General features: G+C 64.4%; 2 protein-coding genes across 4 annotated transcripts; one reads left to right on the top strand and one right to left on the bottom strand.

Annotated features, from left to right (window-relative positions):
• Window positions 1-3,224: 3,224 nt before the first annotated feature.
• DDIT3 (DNA damage inducible transcript 3) lies at window positions 3,225-7,338 on the top strand. 2 transcript variants are annotated; one of them, XR_009820428.1, is made up of 5 exons: window positions 3,225-3,317; window positions 3,492-3,539; window positions 4,438-4,608; window positions 5,473-5,932; window positions 6,092-7,338. XR_009820428.1 is itself a non-coding variant. In XM_062015448.1 (4 exons), exons 3-4 carry the CDS (start codon window positions 4,462-4,464, stop codon window positions 5,878-5,880), a joined length of 555 nt encoding a protein of 184 aa, XP_061871432.1. In that variant the 5' UTR covers window positions 3,225-3,317; window positions 3,492-3,539; window positions 4,438-4,461; the 3' UTR covers window positions 5,881-7,338. The 2 variants fall into 2 exon arrangements, 1 of the variants encoding a protein (XP_061871432.1); XM_062015448.1 differs by having other exon boundaries at window positions 5,473-7,338.
• On the bottom strand, window positions 7,296-16,409 carry MARS1 (methionyl-tRNA synthetase 1). Of its 2 annotated transcripts, XM_062015446.1 has the most exons (21): window positions 16,132-16,409; window positions 15,849-15,927; window positions 15,580-15,714; window positions 15,406-15,481; window positions 15,115-15,287; window positions 14,912-15,024; window positions 14,058-14,174; window positions 13,732-13,935; window positions 11,949-12,150; window positions 11,788-11,862; window positions 11,220-11,390; window positions 11,035-11,130; window positions 10,811-10,928; window positions 9,804-10,017; window positions 9,591-9,722; window positions 8,357-8,461; window positions 8,088-8,271; window positions 7,891-7,962; window positions 7,759-7,785; window positions 7,593-7,679; window positions 7,296-7,509 (listed from the first exon to the last, which is right to left on the bottom strand). In XM_062015446.1, exons 1-21 carry the CDS (start codon window positions 16,404-16,406, stop codon window positions 7,357-7,359), a joined length of 2,808 nt encoding a protein of 935 aa, XP_061871430.1. In that variant the 5' UTR covers window positions 16,407-16,409; the 3' UTR covers window positions 7,296-7,356. The 2 variants fall into 2 exon arrangements, with proteins under 2 accessions (XP_061871430.1, XP_061871431.1); XM_062015447.1 differs by lacking the exon at window positions 7,759-7,785.
• Window positions 16,410-17,372: the final 963 nt, after the last annotated feature.

Here is a 17,372-nt window from a genome sequence, read left to right as displayed (position 1 = left end):
CCCACCTGGACACGTTCCTGTGTGTCCTGACCTAGGTGGGAGCTGCTTCTGCAGGGGGTTGGGCTGGCTGAGCTCTAAAGCTCCCTTCCAGCCCCCACCATGCTGTGAGTCTGATAAAGGGTGTCAGGAGACTGAGGTGACATTTCCTTGCTGGGGTGGCCAGTGGCAGGCCAAGGGGTGATGGGCACAGGCTGGGACACAGCAAGTGCCCCTGGCCCAGGAGGAGCAAGTCCTTTGGTGCTGAGCTGAGGGAGCCCTGGCCCAGGCTGCCCAGGGAGGGTGTGGAGGCTCCTTCTCAGGAGGTTCCCAACCCCCCCTGGACACGTTCCTGTGCCCCCTGAGCCAGGGGAAGCTGCTGGAGCAGGGGCTGGGGCTGGAGCAGCTCTGCAGGGTTCTGTGATTGATTCTGTGGTAAAACAGTGAATGGATAAAAGGAGACAGATCCACTTAACAGCAAATGTTAATTAAGGAAATGAGGGGGTGTGGGACGAGCTCAGAGGGATGTGTGGAAAGAAAAATGTCAAAAGTGGTGACAAAGAAGCAAGAGGAGAAGCAATGTCTTAAAGGGACTGAAGGAACCCGTGGGCACATCCAGAGTGTTGTCAGAAGTGAGGGGGAGAAGGGAAACCCAAAGGAAACCTGAAAAGCACACAGGGAAATGGAGAGGTGGAAAGTCCTTCTGAAAAGCAAAAGTACTTTAGTGAGACAACAATGAAAACCAAGGAGAGGTGATGAGATTAAACCCAGAGCAGGTTGAAAGGCAAAGGATTAAGTGGGGACAAAGCACCTGCAAATCAACAGCAGTGAGGGAAATTCTGACAGGAATTGGTGAGGGGGTGGGTGGAGAAGAAATCAGCCACAAATCAAAGTAGGAAAGTAAAGAGAAGACAACAAGAGGAAGGTGGAAGAAGATTTGAAGTGGTTGTGATGAAGAAAATAAGGAAAAGAAAACAAGAAAGGCCAATGAAAAACTAATGCCAGGGAATGAGATCAGAGCAAATTGATGAGGAGAGAGGAAAAAGGCCCAAAATAGCAACAGTGGGGTTATAAATTTAGTGTAATCTTGTGGGTTTTAAATGGAAATGGGATGTTTTTATAGAGTTGGATGTGTTTATAATTGAGAAACGTTGGAGAAAGGAACATCAAGGGGTGTTGTAAGGTGAAGGCACAGAGGAAAGCCAAGAAATCATCCCAAATCCTTTATAAATAGATAAAAGGAAGAATGGGAAGGAATGCCTGCACAGTGACATCTGTAGCTGGCTCTGGGCATTCCCATCAGGGTGCTCAGGCCATGGGTGGGTTCAGATGAGGGGGAAGATGTTTGAGGGGGACATACAGTGCTCACATGTCCCCTTCACTTCCCCAGTCCCCCCCCTTCTTGCTCCCCAGCCTCTCACTGCTCCTGTTCCCACTTACAGTGGGTTTGGCCCCTGAGCTCCCCCAAGCCCCTTGGCTTGAGTGGGCTGCAAGGATTGGGGGGGGGGGGACAGGTTGGAGGGGATCCCCAAATCCTCTGAGCTCACAGGGTCAGGCTGGGGGGATTCCCCATGTCCCCTGAGCTCACAGGGTCAGGCTGGGGGGGATCTCTGTGTCCCCTGAGCTCACAGGGTCAGGCTGGGGGGTGTCTCTGTGCCTCCTCAGCTCACAGGGTCAGGCTGGGGGGTTCCCCATGTCCCCTGAGCTCACAGGGTCAGGCTGGGGGGGTTCCCCATGTCCCTTGAGCTCACAGGGTCAGGCTGGGGAGTTCTCCATGTCCCCTGAGCTCACAGGGTCAGGCTGGGGGGGGAATCTCTGTGTCCCCTGAGCTCACAGGGTCAGGCTGGGAGGTTTCCCCATGTCCCCTGAGCTCACGGAGTCAGGCTGGGGGGATCTCTGTGTCCCCTGAGCTCACAGGGTCAGGCTGGGGGGGTTCCCCATGTTCCCTGAGCTCACAGAGTCAGGCTGGGGGGGTTCCCCATGTTCCCTGAGCTCACAGTGTCAGGCTGGGGGGGTGTTTCTGTGTCCTCTGAGCTCACAGGGTCAGGCTGGGGGGTGTTTCTGTGTCCCCTGAGCTCACAGGATCAGACTGGGGGGGGGGGTGTTTCTGTGTCCCCTGAGCTCACAGGGTCAGGCTGGGAGGTTTCCCCATGTTCCCTGAGCTCACAGGGTTGGGCTGGGGGGGGGGTGTTTCTGTGTCCCCTGAGCTCACAGAGTCAGACTGGGGGGGTTCCCCATGTTCCTTGAGCTCACAGGATCAGACTGGGGGGGAATCTCTGTGTCCCCTAAGCTCACAGGGTCAGGCTGGGGGGGGGTGTCTCTGTGTCCCCTGAGCTCACAGGGTCAGGCTGGGGGGGTGTTTCTGTGTCCCCTGAGCTCATAGGGTTGGGCTGGGGGGGTTCCCCATGTTCCCTGAGCTCACAGGGTCAGGCTAGGGGGGGGTTTCTGTGTCCTCTGAGCTCACAAGGTCAGGCTGGGAGGTTTCCCCATGTCCCCTGAGCTCACAGGGTCAGGCTGGGGGGTGTCTCTGTGTCCCCTGAGCTCACAGGGTCAGGCTGGGGGGGTTCCCCATGTCCCCTGAGCTCACAGGGTCAGGCTGGGGGGGATCTCTGTGTCCCCTGAGCTCACAGGGTCAGGCTGGGGAGTGTCTCTGTGTCCCCTGAGCTCACAGGGTCAGGCTGGGGGGTGTCTCTGTGTCCCCTGAGCTCACAGGGTCAGGCTGGGAGGTTTCCCCACGTCCCCTGAGCTCACAGAGTCAGGCTGGGAGGTTTCCCCACGTCCCCTGAGCTCCCAGCACACCCAGAGGTCGTACCCAGTACATCCCCACTGGCACCCAGTGGATCCTTGAGAGCTCCCAGTATGCCCCCACCAGGATCCAGTATCTCCCAGTACACCGATCTCCCCCACTCTGAGCCGCTGCCGGGCTGCAGCGTGGCTGTGCTGAGGGGGTACCTGGGGAACCCCCCACTGACCCTCACCCCATGGCACCGGGGCGGCGTCTCCCCCCCCCACCGGCGCGGCCCCTTTAAGGCGGGGCGGAGCCGCTTTACCGCCCGTTGCATCATCCGCCGGTGACTCACTCCGCGGCGCGTGCCCCGCCGGGACCGCACCGCCCCTCTGTTCCTCGCTTCCCATTGGCTGTGAGTCACGCGGCCGCTGAGCTCTGATTGGCTGCGTCCGGCTCGGGGGCCGCGTCACGCCGGAGCCTTTAAAAGGGATCCGTGAGGCGGCGTCGCGGCGCAGAGCGGGACGAGGCGGCCACAGGGATGATGAGGGCGAGGATGGGGCGGAGCGCGCAGCGAGCGGGACCGGGCCGCGGCCAAGCGGCGCCGCCCAGGAAGGTGCGCGGGGTACAGCGACCCGGCCCCGGGACAAGGGGGGTGCTTCGGGGGACTCCCCTCACTCACCCGGCTCCGGCTGACGGTGCCTCGGGGGCGGTGCGGAGGCCGCGAGCCCCGGGGGAAGCGGCCGCGCGGGAGGGGCAAAGTCTGACCGTGTCCTGTTCCCCCTTCCAGGCATCCAGGAGAAAGTGTGTTCTTACCGACCACCACACCTGAGAGCAGGTAAAGGGGCTGCAGGGACCACCCTAGCCCCTAAATCCCCTGGGGCTGCAGGGACCACCCCCCCAAAATCCCCTGGGGGGCTGCAGGGACCCCCTCCCCATCCTGTGGGGGTGCGGGGACCATCACCCTGTCTCCCAGGCACTACAGGGACCGCCCTCCCCTCCAAAATCGTGTGGGGGCTGCAGAGACCACCCCCAAATCCCGTGGGGGCTGCAGGGGTCACCCCCACATCCCAAATCCCGTGGGGGCTGCAGGGGTCACCCCCACATCCCAAATCCCATAGGGGCTGCAGGGACCACCCCCACATCCCAAGTCCCGTGGGGGCTGCAGGGATCACCCACACATCCCAAATCCCGTGGGGGCTGCAGGGACCACCCCCACATCCCAAATCCCGTGGGGGCTGCAGGGATCACCCCCACATCCCAAATCCCGTGGGGGCTGCAGGGATCACCCCCACATCCCAAATCCCATGGGGGCTGCAGAGATCATCCCCACATCCCAAATCCCATGGGGGCTGCAGGGATCACCCCCACATCCCAAATCCTGTGAGGGCTGCAGGGACTCCCCCCGCCCCCTGAAATCCCACTGTGGCTGCAAGAACTGCTCCCCTCCCCATCCCATATTTCCTGGGGGCTGCAGGGACCCCTCCTCCATCCCAAATCTTTCAGGGACTGGCACTCCTCTTCTCCCTTTCCCCAGTGTCTGCAGGGTTCATTCTCCTTCCCCAAATCATCTGGGGGCTGTAGGGACCACTCGTCCCTTCCCCACTTCCAAATTCCAGTTGGGGGCTGAAAGGACTGGTTCCCCCAAAATCCTTTGTTGGGGCTGCAGGGATCACCCCAGGGCTGAGCATCCTGGCCCAGCTCACTCCCTCTTCTTCCCTCCCACCCTGTTCCAGCCCCACATCGGCCTGGAGCTGACGATGGCAGCTGAGGGGCTGCCTGTGGGCACCCCCCCTGGGACCCTGCCCAGCTGGGAGCTGGAGGCCTGGTACCAGGACCTGCAGGAGCTGTTGGCCGCTGAGGAGCCCTTTGGGCCTTCCCCACCCTGGGGGGCTGAGCAGGAGCAGGTGAGCTGAGCAGTCAACAGCCCCCTCCATGGCTGAGGGGGAAGGAGGCTGGGAGCAACCATCCACCCTCCCTGGGGCTGGGGTCACTCACATCCCTTGAGGCCAGGGGTACCCACCCCCTACTCCATGGGGCTGGGGACACCCACCCACAGCCCTTGAGGCCGGGGTCACCCACCCCCACACCCCCTGGGGCTAAGGGCACCCACTCACAGCCCTTGAGGCCAGGAGCACCCACCCACTCCTGGGGCACCCACCTCACACCCCCTGGGGCTGGGGTCACTCACCTACATTCCTTGGGGCCAGGGGCACCCACCCCCCACTCCCTGGGGCTAAGGGCACCCACCTAACACCCCCTGGGGCTGGGGTCACCCACCCTACACCCCCTGGGGCTAAGGGCACCCACCCACAGCCCTTGAGGCCAGGGGCACCCACCCCACACCCCCTGGGGCTGGTGTCACTCACCTACATTCCTTGGGGCTAAGGGCACCCACCTAACACTCCCTGAGGCTGGGGTCACCCACCCCACATCTCCTCAGGCTAAGGGCACCCACCCACAGCCCTTGAGGCCAGGGGCACCCACCCACTCCTGGGCCAGGGGGCACCCACCCCACATCCCCTTGGGCTGGGGTCACTCACCTACATACCTTGAGGCCAGGCGCACCCACCCCCCACTCCTTGGGGCTAAGGGCACCCACCTAACACTCCCTGGGGCTGGGGGCACCCACCCCCCACTCCTTGGGGCTAAGGGCACCCACCCACACCCCCTGGGGCCAGGAAAACACACACTCCCCTTGGGATTAGGGGTACCCACCCTCACCCCTTGGGGCTGGAGACACCCACTCATCCCCTGTTCTCCCCCCGCAGGCAGAGCTGCCCCCTCTGTGGGGCACGGAGGGGGCCAGTGGTGGCCCTGAGGGCTGTGAGCTGGATGCCACCCTGGCCACGGAGCTGCTGGAGCTGCTGGGGCCAGACGACAGCGGTGGCACCGAGGCAGCCGTGGCACAGCCAGCACCAGCCCCTGCTCGGAGCTCCCCGCCGCAGCTTCACGCAGAGGAGGACGAGGATGAGGAGGGAGCAGCCGAAGGGCGCGGGGGGAAGAGGAGGAAGAGAGGCAGCGGCGTGGAGGCGGCCAGACGGGCGGCTGAGCAGCGAGTGCGGGAGCTGACGGCCCAGAACGAGCGGCTGCGGGGCCGCATCCGGCAGCTCAGCGCCGAGGTGCAGCGCACGCGGGCGGCTCTCATCGAGCGCATGGTCACCCTGCGGCGGGCGTAGCGCTGGCACCCGCACGGCTCAGGACCACTGCAGGGCTCAGGACCACTGCAGGGCTCAGGACCACTGCAGGGCTCAGGACCACGGCTGCCAGGCTCAGGACCACAGCTGCCAGGCCAAGGACCACAGGCAAGCTGAACATCCTGCCTGCCAGGCCCAGGACCATGGCTGCCAGGCTCAGGACCATGGGCAAGCTGGGCATCCTGACTGCCAGGCTCAGGACCACGGCTGCCAGGCTCAGGACCACAGGGAAGCTGAGCATCCTGCCAGGCTCAGGACCATGGGCAAGCTGAACATCCTGCCTGCCAGGCTCAGGACCATGGGCAAGCTGGGCATCCTGACTGCCAGGCCCAGGACCATGGCTGCCAGGCTCAGGACCACGGGCAAGCTGAGCATCCTGACTGCCAGGCCCAGGACCATGGCTGCCAGGCTCAGGACCACGGGCAAGCTGAGCATCCTGACTGCCAGGCCCAGGACCATGGCTGCCAGGCTCAGGACCATAGACAAGCTGAGCATCCTGACTGCCAGGCCCAGGACCACGGCTGCCAGGCTCAGGACCATGGGCAAGCTGAACATCCTGACTGCCAGGACCACGGCTGCCAGGCTCAGGACCATGGGCAAGCTGAGCATCCTGACTGCCAGGCCCAGGACCACGGGCAAGCTGAGCATCCTGACTGCCAGGCCCAGGACCACGGCTGCCAGGCTCAGGACCACAGGGAAGCTGAGCATCCTGACTGCCAGGCTCAGGACCATGGGCAAGCTGAGCATCCTGACTGCCAGGCTCGGGACTCGCTGCAGTGCTGAGGATTGTGGCTGCCACGCCCAGGAGCACTGTGGGGACAAGGCTCATGGCTACTGGCACTGGACCACTGCAGGGCTGAGGATTGTGGCTGCCAGGCCCACTGCAGGGCTCAAGGTCATGGCTACCAGGCTCAGGAGCCCTGTGAAGTTAAGGATTGTGGCTGCCAGGCCCAGGAGGCTGAAAGTCACAGCTGCCAGACACGTGGCTGCTGGGCTCAGGAGCCACCACCACAGGGTCAAAGGGCCACTGGTGCCAGGCTGAGAGCCACTGGGCATGAAGCCACCACCACAGGGCTGAGGGCCACTGCTTTTTGAGCCACCAGCACTGGACTAAGAGCCACCACTGCCAGGTCCAGGGGAACCCTGCTCAGCAGCCACCACTACACAGGGCCAAGAGCCGCTGCTGCTGGGCACAGCAGCCACCACCACCACGAGAGCCCCTGGGCACAGCCACTGCTGCTGGGCTGAGAGCTGCTGCTGCCAGGCCCAGGGACACCCTGCTCAGGAGCCACCTCTGCTGTGCCCAGCAAAGCCAGGACTGTGCTGGCTCCCTGAGGAACTGAGGGCACTGCCCCTGGGCACAGACTGCTGCTGGGGGAGGGCACCACATCCATCTGTTATTGTACAGTGTCTGTTTATTACAGGTCAGTACCAGCACAACCCAGTCTGCTCTTGGGGCTACTTCTTCCTCTTGCCCTTGGGCACAGGGACTTCAGGGCTTTTGCCCTCAGCTGCTGCCAGTTGCTTCTTCAGCTCCAGCAGCTTGGCAACCTCTGTGTCCACCTGGGCCTTCTCTGCCTTGTTGGCCTTCAGCTGCCTGACGTGGTTGCCCTGGAGGAGGGGGGGTAAGATGGGGGCATTAATAGGAGCTTGGTAAGGGCAGAACAGAGCCCAGCAGCCCCCAGACCACTCACCTGCTTGGCCACCTTCTCTGTCAGCTCCTGGATGAGTTGGGGGTCACCTGGAGCTGGGGGGGCTGAGGTTGGAGGGGTCGGTTTGGCCTGGGAAAGACAGAAAAATCCACCTGAGCCCTGTGCCCACCGACCACTCCTCTGGTGCCAAGGGAGGGGAGGGGGTTACCTGGGGCTCTACACCAACAGCTTCAGGCTGGGAAAGGAGAGACAGCGAGTGAGGAAGGACAGAAAGCAGAGGGGGAGAGGCCAAGAGGTGCCTGAAGGGGTAACTGGGGGGTAACCCCAGCCCCCTACTCACCTGCCCTCCCCCAAAGCGCTTGCGCAGAGCTTCGATCTGGTCATTCTCCAGCTTCTGGAAGAGGGGGCTCACCTGGAACAGGGCACAAGGGGCACAGGGGCAAAGCACAGAGGTCACAGGGGCAGAGGCAGCCCCCCCTCACCCCCCATCTCCCCCTGCAGTGCCCTCCCCCAGCCCCATCCCCCAGCGCCACGTACGGTGCCCACGCGGTGCCCGGGGGGCAGGGTGCAGGTGAAGCTGTGGCTCAGGACGCAGCAGGCAGGGGCCAGGCAGAGCTGCTGCTGCATTGCCAGGCTGACCCCGGGCATGTAGGGCTGCACCATCACCGCCAGCAGGGCTGCCATGTTCACCGCCACGCCGGTCACCGTGCCAGCGCGCTGCCTGCGGGCCAGGACACACCCCCATCAGTGCCAGCCCCAGCCTGGGCCTGTGGGTGTCCCCACACCCTCCTCCAACCCTCCCTTACCTGTCCTGTTCATCCCCCTTGATGCGTTTCCAGGGCTCATTGACCTGGATGTACTGGTTGCCGTGGCGAGAGATGCTGAGGATGCACCTCAGGGCATCGCGGATGCTGGTGGGGAGGGAGAGGGGAGGGGGCTGCTGAGACCCTGCTGAGAGTAAATCACTGACCCCCCTCCTCCCCTTACAGTCACAGGGTGGGTCCAGCTGGCAGAGCCCTTCCAGCTCATCCAGCCTCTGTCCCAGCCCCATCAGCCACCAGCCCATTGCCCTCGGGGCAACACCCACCCGGCTCTGAAACCCCTCCAGGGACGGTGACTCCAGCAGCTCCCTGGGCAGCCCCTTCCAAGGCCTCACAGCCCTGGCAGGCAACAACTTGCTCCTCACACCCAGCCTGAACCTCCCCTGCTGACACTTGAGGCCCTTTCCTCTGGTTCTGCTGCTTGTTCCCAGGGAGAACAGACCCACCCCCACCTGGCTCCAGCTGCCTTTCAGGTAGTTGCAGAGAGGGAGAAGGTCTCCCCTGAGCCTTCTTTTCTCCAGGCTCAACAGCCCCAGCTCCCTCAGCCCTTCCTCAGCTCAGACGTGCTCCAAATCCTCTCCCAGCTCGGTACCCGCCTCTGGAGCCTCTCCAGCACCTCCACGTGCTTCTTGTAGCGAGGGGCCCAGAGCTGGGCACAGCATTGGAGGTGCAGCCCCAGCACAGCCCAGCACAGGGGGATGATCAGCTCCCTGCTCCTGCTGACAGCACTGTCCCTGATCCAGGCCAGGATGCCCTTGGCCTTCTTGCCCCCCTGGGCACGCTGCTGGCTGCTGTTCACCCAACACTGCCAGGTCCCTCAGTGCCTGGCAGCTTCCCAGCCACTCCCTTCCAAGCCTGAAGCTGCTGCTGGGGGTTGAGTCAGGGACAGAGAGGCTGATGGAGGAACTGCTGGCTGCTGTTCAGTCACTGGCATCAACCACCCCAGGCCCTTTCCCTCTGCACTGCTGCCCCTCAGTGTCCCTGTGGCAGTGAGTGAGGGGCCCAGCACTGACACAGCCCTGGAGCTGCAGCCTCCCCAGGGCCCAGCACAGGGGACAATCCCTGCCCTGCTCCTGCTGCCACCCCACTGCTGAGCCCAGCCAGGCTGCCCTTGGCATTCTTGGCACGCTGCTGCCTGCTGTTCCCTCTCTGCCTGGCAGCTGCCCAGCTGCTCCTCCACACGCTCTTAGGAGCAGCCTCAAGCTTTCTGGGTACCCACCGGAGTTTCTCCAGCAGCTGGTGGTACTGCTGCAGCTCCAGGGTGACACGAGCCAAGAGCCTCTTGTCATCTGTGGTCAGGATCATGTCAGGGACGATGCCACCAAAGAACTTACACACAAACATCCCCGCTCTGGGAAAGGGGGAGAGCAGAGTGTGAGGAGAGCACAGCCTGAGCAGGAGGAGCCAACCCCCTGGCAGCCTGGCACACAACCTGTTGATGAAGTTGCCCAAGTTGTTGAGGAGCTCTGAGTTGTTCTTGAGCATGAGGTCACTCCAGGAGAAGGCACTGTCCTGGCCCTCGGGCCGCACGTACAGCAGGTAGAAGCGCCAGACGTCGGCGGGGATGCCGGTGTCCTTGGCCATGTCCCCAAACACCCCCACACCACGGCTCTTGGAGAACTTCCCATCCTCATAATTCAGATACTCTTGGGGGGGAAAAAAAAGAGCCCCACCCCACACTTTGGAGCCCAAACAGCCTCATGCCAGTGCTGTCACATGCTTGAGCTCAGAGAAGTTTGCAAATGCCAGTCCAGGAGAAACGGGATAGTGGGGAGTGGGGAGGTGTGGGGAAAGCAGCGTGGGGAGAGATCAGCTGGAGTCCTGGGGCCAGTGCTGGGCTCCCCAGCTGCAGAGAGACAGGGAAGTGCTGCAGAGAGGCCAGGGCAGGGCCAGCAAGATGCTGAGGGATGGAACATGTGTGTGAGGAGGAAAGGCTGCAGCCCTGGGGCTGTTCAGCCTGGGGAACAGAAGCCTGAGCTCGAGGGGATCTCATCAGTGCTGCTCAGTCCCTAAAGGAGGATGGATGGGGCCAGGCTTTGTGCTGGGGTGGCCAGTGGCAGGACAAGGGGTGATGGGCACAGGCTGGGACACAGCAAGTGCCCCTGGCCCAGGAGGAGCAAGTCCTTTGGTGCTGAGCTGAGGGAGCCCTGGCCCAGGCTGCCCAGGGAGGGTGTGGAGGCTCCTTCTCAGGAGGTTCCCAACGCCCCCTGGACACATTCCTGTGCCACCTGAGCCAGGGGAAGCTGCTGGAGCAGGGACTGGGGCTGCAGCAGCTCTGCAGGGCCTTTCTCACCCCACCACTCTACCAGCTGATCCATGCTGGTCCTATGAAGGGCTAGAAACCAAAGCCTCACACTGGCTTCCTCACACTGGCTACAGAGCAGCTCTGTAGGGCCCTTCCCACCCCCCACCATTCTGTGATTGTCTGATCCCCAATACCTGTAGCACTGAGGTGGTTCACCAGGGTGTAGTTGTCATCAGCACCCAGGAGCGAGCAGGGGAAGATGACGCTGTGGAACGGGACGTTGTCCTTGGCCATGAAGTTGTACAGCTCAACCTGAGGGGCAGACACAGGGTGGGGATGAGGACACAGGACACTGAGTTGCCCCTGGCAGCCAGTTCTGTCCCTGCCCACCCTCTCCATGGCAGCTCCAGGCTCTCACCTGCTGTGGGTTCTTCCACCACTTCTCCCACTGATCCGTGTAGTTGGCTGTGATGGACAAATAGCCGATGGGAGCATCAAACCACACGTAAAAGACCTGAGTGGAGAGAGAGATCCATGAGCAGGGGGGTCCAGGAAGGACTCCTGGGCACAGATATGGCCACCTAAAGGGTCAGGTGGGGCCACCTTGTCACGGAAGCCATCGAGGGGCACAGCAGTTCCCCACTTGAGGTCCCGGGTGATGCAGCGCGGCTTGAGGCCGTCCCGCAGCCAGGAGCGGGTGATGTACCGAGCGTTGGCTGACCAGTTCCCCTTGGCCCAGCTCTGCTCCAGCCACAGCTCCAGCTGCTGCTCCAGCTGTGGGGAAACACAGACCCATTCTGGTTGGAAATACCCTTGAAGCTGCTGCAGCCCCAGCCCTGCCCTCACCCTGCCCAGCCCAGCACTGGCCCCTCAGCACCTCACCCCAGGGCTTTGGGGTCCCTCCAGGGCTGGGCACTGCCCCAGCTCCCTGGGCAGCCTGGCACAGGGGTGACACCCCTCTCAGGGAAACAGTTCTGCCTCAGCTCCAACCTCAACCTCCCCTGGGGCAACTCCAGCCCCTTTCCTCTTGTCCTGTCACTTGGCAGCAGAGACCAACCCCCAGCTCCCTGCAGCCTCCTGGCAGGGAGTTCACCTCTCAGGGAAGAGGTGGGAGGAGTACTGAGAGGGTCTTTCATCCTCTCTCCCTAACACCTCCAGGGATGCTGCTCACCTTGGGTAAGTCCAGGAAGAGGTGCTGGGTGGGTTTCACCACAGGGACCCCTCTGCAGAGCTTACACTGTGGGTTCTGTTGGGATGAAAATACACAGGTAGCACAAGGCAGAGCTGGGGGTGGGAGGACGTGGGGTGGTCCCCAAAAGGATCCCATCCCACCTTCAGCTCCACAGCATTGATGAGTTTGCCACATTTATCACACTGGTCCCCTCGAGCCTCCTCGTAGCTGCAGAAGGGGCAGGTGCCCTCCACGAAGCGATCGGCCAGGAAGCGCTGGCAGCACTCGCAGTGCAGCTGCTCCACCGTGTCCTGCAGCAGGCAGCCCCGGGCCAAGAGCCGCTGGAAGATGTCCTGGGCAATGCTGGGGTGAGGGAGGAGGAAGGAGAGCAGCTCCCATCAGCTGAGGAGCCCTGGAGCCCTGCCAAACTCAGGCAAGGCTGTGTGTGGAGGTTCCCCTGCGGTGGTTCTGGCTGGGCTGGGTTTTGGGAGCAGGAAGGGTACAGGGGAGGCTTCTTTAAGTGTTACCTGGAGCTGCCCAGGGCCAAGTGGCTCTGGGATGGCCCCAAAACTGACAAAGCATGAAACAATTAGTGACTGGCAGACCTGAGAAGGGGAAAAGTTGCTGCTCAGATGTTACAACAGCAGCAGCAGCTGAAGGGAGCGAGAATGTGAGGAGCCCAGCCAGAGCAGGTGGGTGCCTGAAGGAGGCTGGGACTCTGTGGGGAACCCACCCTGGGGCAAGCTCCTGGCAGGGCCTGGCAGTCCCATCCCAGACCCAGTTTGCTGCAAGGACTTGTGACCCCCTGGGGAACCCACCCTGGGGCAGGTCATTGCTGAGGGACTGTTTCCCCTGTGGATGACCCACCCTGGGGCAGCTGGTGCAGAGCTGCAGCCCAATGCAAGGAGCCACAGTGGAGAAGCTCCTGAGGGACTGTCTCATGGGAGGGACCCCACACTGTGTCTCCCCAAGTTGAGTCTGTTTTGCCTGTGACACCAATTGCTGAGTGATCTCCCTGCCCCTGTCTTGACTCCTGAGCCTTCTGTTGTATCTCTCTCCCTTGTCCAGTTTAGGAGAGGGAGTGATGGAACAGCTTTGGTGAGCCCCCAGCAGCCAGCCAGGGCTCCACCAGCCCCCAGCCAAGACTCAACCAGCACCCAGGACCCAGCCAGGGCTCAACCATCCCACTCCCAGCACCCAGCCAGGGCTCTGCCCGGGCTCCACCAGCCCACAGCACCATACTAAGGCTCAACCAGCACCCAGCCAGGGCTCCACCAGCCCCCAGCACCCAGCCAGGGCTCCACCAGCCCCCAGCACCCAGCCAGGGCTCCACCAGCCCACTCCCAGCCCCCAGCCAGGGCTCTGCCCGGGCTCCACCAGCCCACAGCACCATACTAAGGCTCAACCAGCCCCCAGCACCCAGGCAGGCCTCCCCCAGCCCCCACCAAGGGCTCCACCAGCCGCCAGCCCCCAGCCAGGGCTCCACCAGCCCCCATCCAGGGCTCCACCAGCCCACTCCCAGCTCCCAGTCAGGGCTCTGCCAGGGCTCCACCAGTCCCCAGCACCCAGGCAGGCCTCCCCCAGTCCCCACCAAGGGCTCCCCCAGCCCCCAGCCAGGGCTCCACCAGCCCCCAGTCCCCAGCCAGGGCTCCACCAGCCCCCAGTCCCCAGCCAGGGCTCCACCAGCCCCTAGCACCCAGCCAGGGCTCCACCAGCCCCCAGTCCCCACCAAGGGCTCCCCCAGCCCCCAGCCAGGGCTCCACCAGCCCCTAGCACCCAGCCAGGGCTCCACCAGCCCACTCCCAGCCCCCAGTCAGGGCTCTGCCAGGGCTCCCCCAGCCCCCAGCCAGGGCTCCCCCAGCACCCAGCCAGGGCTCCCCCAGCACCCAGCCAGGGCTCCACCATCCCAGTCCCATCACCATTCTCCCCGTGGAACTGACTCACTTGGTCTGATGCTGCGTTGTGGTGCGGCCAAAGTGGTCGAAGGAGATGTGGAACCATCTGTAGATGTCAGCATGGACAGTGTGGTACTTGTCACAGATCTGCTGGGGGGTGAGTCCCTCCTGCACCGCCCGTGTCTCCGTGGCCGTGCCGTACTCGTCGGTGCCGCACACAAACAGCGTGTTCCAGTTCCGCAAGCGGCAGTAGCTGTGGGGGCGTGGGGAGGAGTCAGGGGGCTGCTGGGACAGCTTTGGGAATAGCTTTGGTTCCAGCCCACCCTCAGGGAGGGGTTTGTGGTCTCACAGAGACTTTCTGCACCCACGTCTCACCGGGCAAAGGTGTCGGCGCTGAGGACGCAGCCGATGATGTTGCCGAGATGCGGCACGTTGTTGACGTAGGGCAGGGCGCTGGTGACGAGCACGTTCCTCATGCCCTCCACAGGCAGCCTGGCAGCAGGGAACCAGGCAATCAGTGTGCTTGGCAAAAGCCTTGAAGGTCCTGGAGACCCAGCCCTGCCCTCACCCTGCCCAGCCCAGCACTGACCCCTCAGCACCTCACCCCACGGCTTTGGGGTCCCTCCAGGGCTGGGCACTGCCCCAGCTCCCTGGGCAGCCTGGCACAGGGCTGACACCCCTCTCAGGGAAACAGTTCTGCCTCAGCTCCAGCCTCAACCTCCCCTGGGGCAACTTGAACTTAAGCCCAATTCCTCTTGTCCTGGCATTCATTACATCATCTTTGCCCTCAAAACTCCACCAAAACCACTTTTTTTCCCCTCAAAACTCCTCTGAAAACTCACTTTCCTCCTCACAGCTCCCTCAGGGGAAAAGTTCTCTCTCAGCTCCAACCTCAACCTCCCCTGGGGCAACTCCAGCCCCTTTCCTCTTGTCCTGTCCCTCAGGAGCAGAGACTGACCCCCAGCTCCCTGCAGCCTCCTGTCAGGGAGTGTCAGAGAGGGCTCCTGGCTCCCCTCAGCCTCTTCTTCTCCAGCCTCAACACCCCCATTCCCTCAGCCCCTCCCCAGTACCCTTGTGCTCCAGCCCCTTCCCCAGTTCCTCCAGCCCCAGCCTGTGGCATGTGCAGGGGATAATCAGAGCAGCATGAGCCACCCCAGCACACCGTGCCACCAGCTTGGCAGCCCCTGGCTGCTCTGGGACACCCATGCCCAGGGCTCTCTGGCACTCACACTGGTTTGGAAGGCTGCCAAGGCTTGGGCAGTACCTCAGCACCACGGGCCCAGGTGTCTGCAGCAGCTCTGATCTCCTCCTCTGTCAGGACACGTTCAGCAGCAGCTTCCTCCTGTGGGGAAGGGGCAGTTCCAGCAAGGGCCTGTCCAGCTGTGAGCACCAGCCAGGGCTGAGCTGGGGGTGGGGGGAACAGGGGCTGCACCTCAGGTTCATTGCTGGGGGCTCCCTCCATGGCTGGGCAGGGTGGGGGCTGCTTCTGGAGGTAAGATTTGAACTCCAGCAGTGCCTCAGGCTGCAGAACTGAGCTGACAGCTTTCCTGCAGGCCTCAGAGAGGCTCATGCCCTGGAACCAGCCCTTCAGTGCCTGCAGGTCACCTGGGGAGTGGGACAGCAGGAGAGAGTGGTTGGGAGGGCAATGGAGCGGAGGAGGGATTCTCACAGCCACAGGAGCATGAGGAACCTCCCTCTCAGCACCCCTCCACTTCATCCTTACCTGGGAAGCTGCTCTCATCCTGGAGCAGAGGGAATAAGGTGCCCCACACCACCACATCAGCCACAGAAGTGGTGTCCTGGGCAGGAGAAGTGGAGTCAGAGCTCTGCCTCAGGGCAGCAGCAGCTCAGCTCCCAGGGAAAAGGGGATCCCACCCACCCCAGGAGCCCCACTCACCCCTGCAAGGTAGGCAGTGCCTCTCCTGCACAGGCTCTGCTCAATGTGGGCCAAGAGCTTCCTCAGAGACTCCACTACCTCCAGCCCTGTCCTGCCCTGCACCAGCTGAGCGTAGAGGGCGGCTGTGGCAGCGGGCTGGGGGGACAGAGTGGGGTGTTAAGGGTGGAGAGGGGACCAGAGAGAGCAGGTCAGGCAGGTCTGGAAGGGGAGAAGCCACTGGGACCCCCTGCAGCGTCAGTTCAGTGGCCTCCCACCCCCCTGGCACCCACCTGCAGCTCCGTGGCCTCCCACTCCAGCCACTGGTTGGTGAGGTCGGTGGGTTCATCCCCACGGGACAAGAAAAAGAACCTGGAGAGGGAGATGGGGAGACAGTGAGGAGAGTGAGGGGAGCTCCGAGGAGAAGGGGGAAGCTGGGCTGGGGGACAGTGCTGAGGGAGAAAGGGCAGGACGAGGGGAGCCGCGGGGCGGGAGCAGTGGGGTGAAAGGAGCTCCAGGGGAAGGAGCGGCGCGACAGGAGCTCCGGGGGCGGCTCTCGGAGCCGTCGGCACTTACTGGCAGATGGCGTTGGGCGAGAACAGGACGGTGCCGCTCTCCAGCTCCAGCGCGGGGCCCCACGCGGGGCCGTGCGGGCCGCGGGGCCGCTCTGCAGCGGGGAGCGGCGGCTCAGGCCCATGGCCCGGGACACCCTTCAGGCGGGTACCCGGCGGCGCGGCGGCGCTCTCCCCGCGGGGCCCGGCCCACAGCAGCCGCAGCGGAGCGGCCGCGGCCCCGGCAGCCGCCGCCACCTTGAGCGCGGCCGGAGCTGCGGCGCCCACCCGCAGCCGCATCCTGACGCAACCGCCCGCGCGCGGGGGCCGCCGGGAACGCGCCGGCGCCAACTCTCGCGAGAACCCCCGCGGTTACCACGGGGAGCGCGGCGCGCCGCCAAGTCTCGCGAGATCTCGCGGTTGCCATGGCGACGCCGCCGCCGCCGCCCCGGGGATGAGCCGCGGCCGCCGGGCGCTGTCGCCGTGGTTACCGCCCCCCCCCCCCGCTCCCGCCGTGTCGCGTCTCACGATCGCTCCACGACATCCCACCCGCAGCCCCCCGCCCACCCGACCCAAGACGCGGGCCCGATGTCCCCCCGCGGCCTGACCCGCCCGGGGCCGCCACGTCCCGCCCGCCCACAGCCGCCCCCGGGGCCGAGACCCCGCTCCCGCCTCCCCCCGGCCGCTCCTCGCTCGCCCCGGGATGCTCCTGCCCCTCCCCGGGACGCTCTGCCTCTCCCCCCGGCAGCCCCTCGTTCTCCCCGGCCGCCCCTCGCTCCCCCTGGGATGCTCCTCGCTCCCCCCGGCCGCCCCTCGCTCTCCCCCGGCCGCCCCTCGCTCCCCCCGGGCCGCCCCTCACTCTCCCCGGGATGCTCCTGCCCCTCCCCGGGACTCTCTGCCTCCCCCCGGGCCGCTCCCGCCTCCCCCCGGCCGTCCCTCGCTCCCCCCGGGCCGCCCCTCGTTCTCCCCGGCCGCCCCTCGCTCCCCCCGGCTGCCCCTCGCTCTCCCCGGGCCGCTCCCGCCTCTGCCCCGGCCGCCCCTCGCTCCCCCCGGGATGCTCCTGCCTCTCCCCGGGACGCTCTGCCTCTCCCCCGGTCGCCCCTCGCTCCCCCCGGTCGCCCCCCGCTCTCCCTGGGCCGCTCCCGCCTCCCCCCGGCCGCCCCTCACTCTCCCCGGCCGCCCCTCGCTCTCCCCCGGCCGCCCCTCGCTCCCCCCGGGCCGCCCCTCACTCTCCCCGGGCCGCTCCCGCCTCCCCCCGGCCGTCCC

Source organism: Colius striatus, chromosome 26 (assembly GCF_028858725.1).
Source record: "Colius striatus isolate bColStr4 chromosome 26, bColStr4.1.hap1, whole genome shotgun sequence".
Taxonomy (NCBI): Eukaryota; Metazoa; Chordata; class Aves; order Coliiformes; family Coliidae; genus Colius; species Colius striatus.
The sequence above is the reverse complement of the archived record's forward strand: the minus strand, read 5'-3'. Positions and strand labels throughout refer to the sequence as shown.

Bases quoted from the DNA above. Each gene is read 5' to 3' on its own strand.
- DDIT3 (XM_062015448.1), top strand. From the start codon at position 4,462: ATGGCAGCTGAGGGGCTGCCTGTGGGCACCCCCCCTGGGACCCTGCCC. The intron at 4,609-5,472 runs GTGAGCTGAGCA...CTCCCCCCGCAG, and splicing joins GGGGGGCTGAGCAGGAGCAG to GCAGAGCTGCCCCCTCTGTG.
- MARS1 (XM_062015446.1), bottom strand. From the start codon at position 16,406: ATGCGGCTGCGGGTGGGCGCCGCAGCTCCGGCCGCGCTCAAGGTGGCG. The intron at 13,936-14,057 runs GTGAGACGTGGG...ACGCCCCCACAG, and splicing joins AGCGCCGACACCTTTGCCCG to CTACTGCCGCTTGCGGAACT. The intron at 9,723-9,803 runs GTTGTGTGCCAG...CCCCTTTCCCAG, and splicing joins TTGGGCAACTTCATCAACAG to AGCGGGGATGTTTGTGTGTA.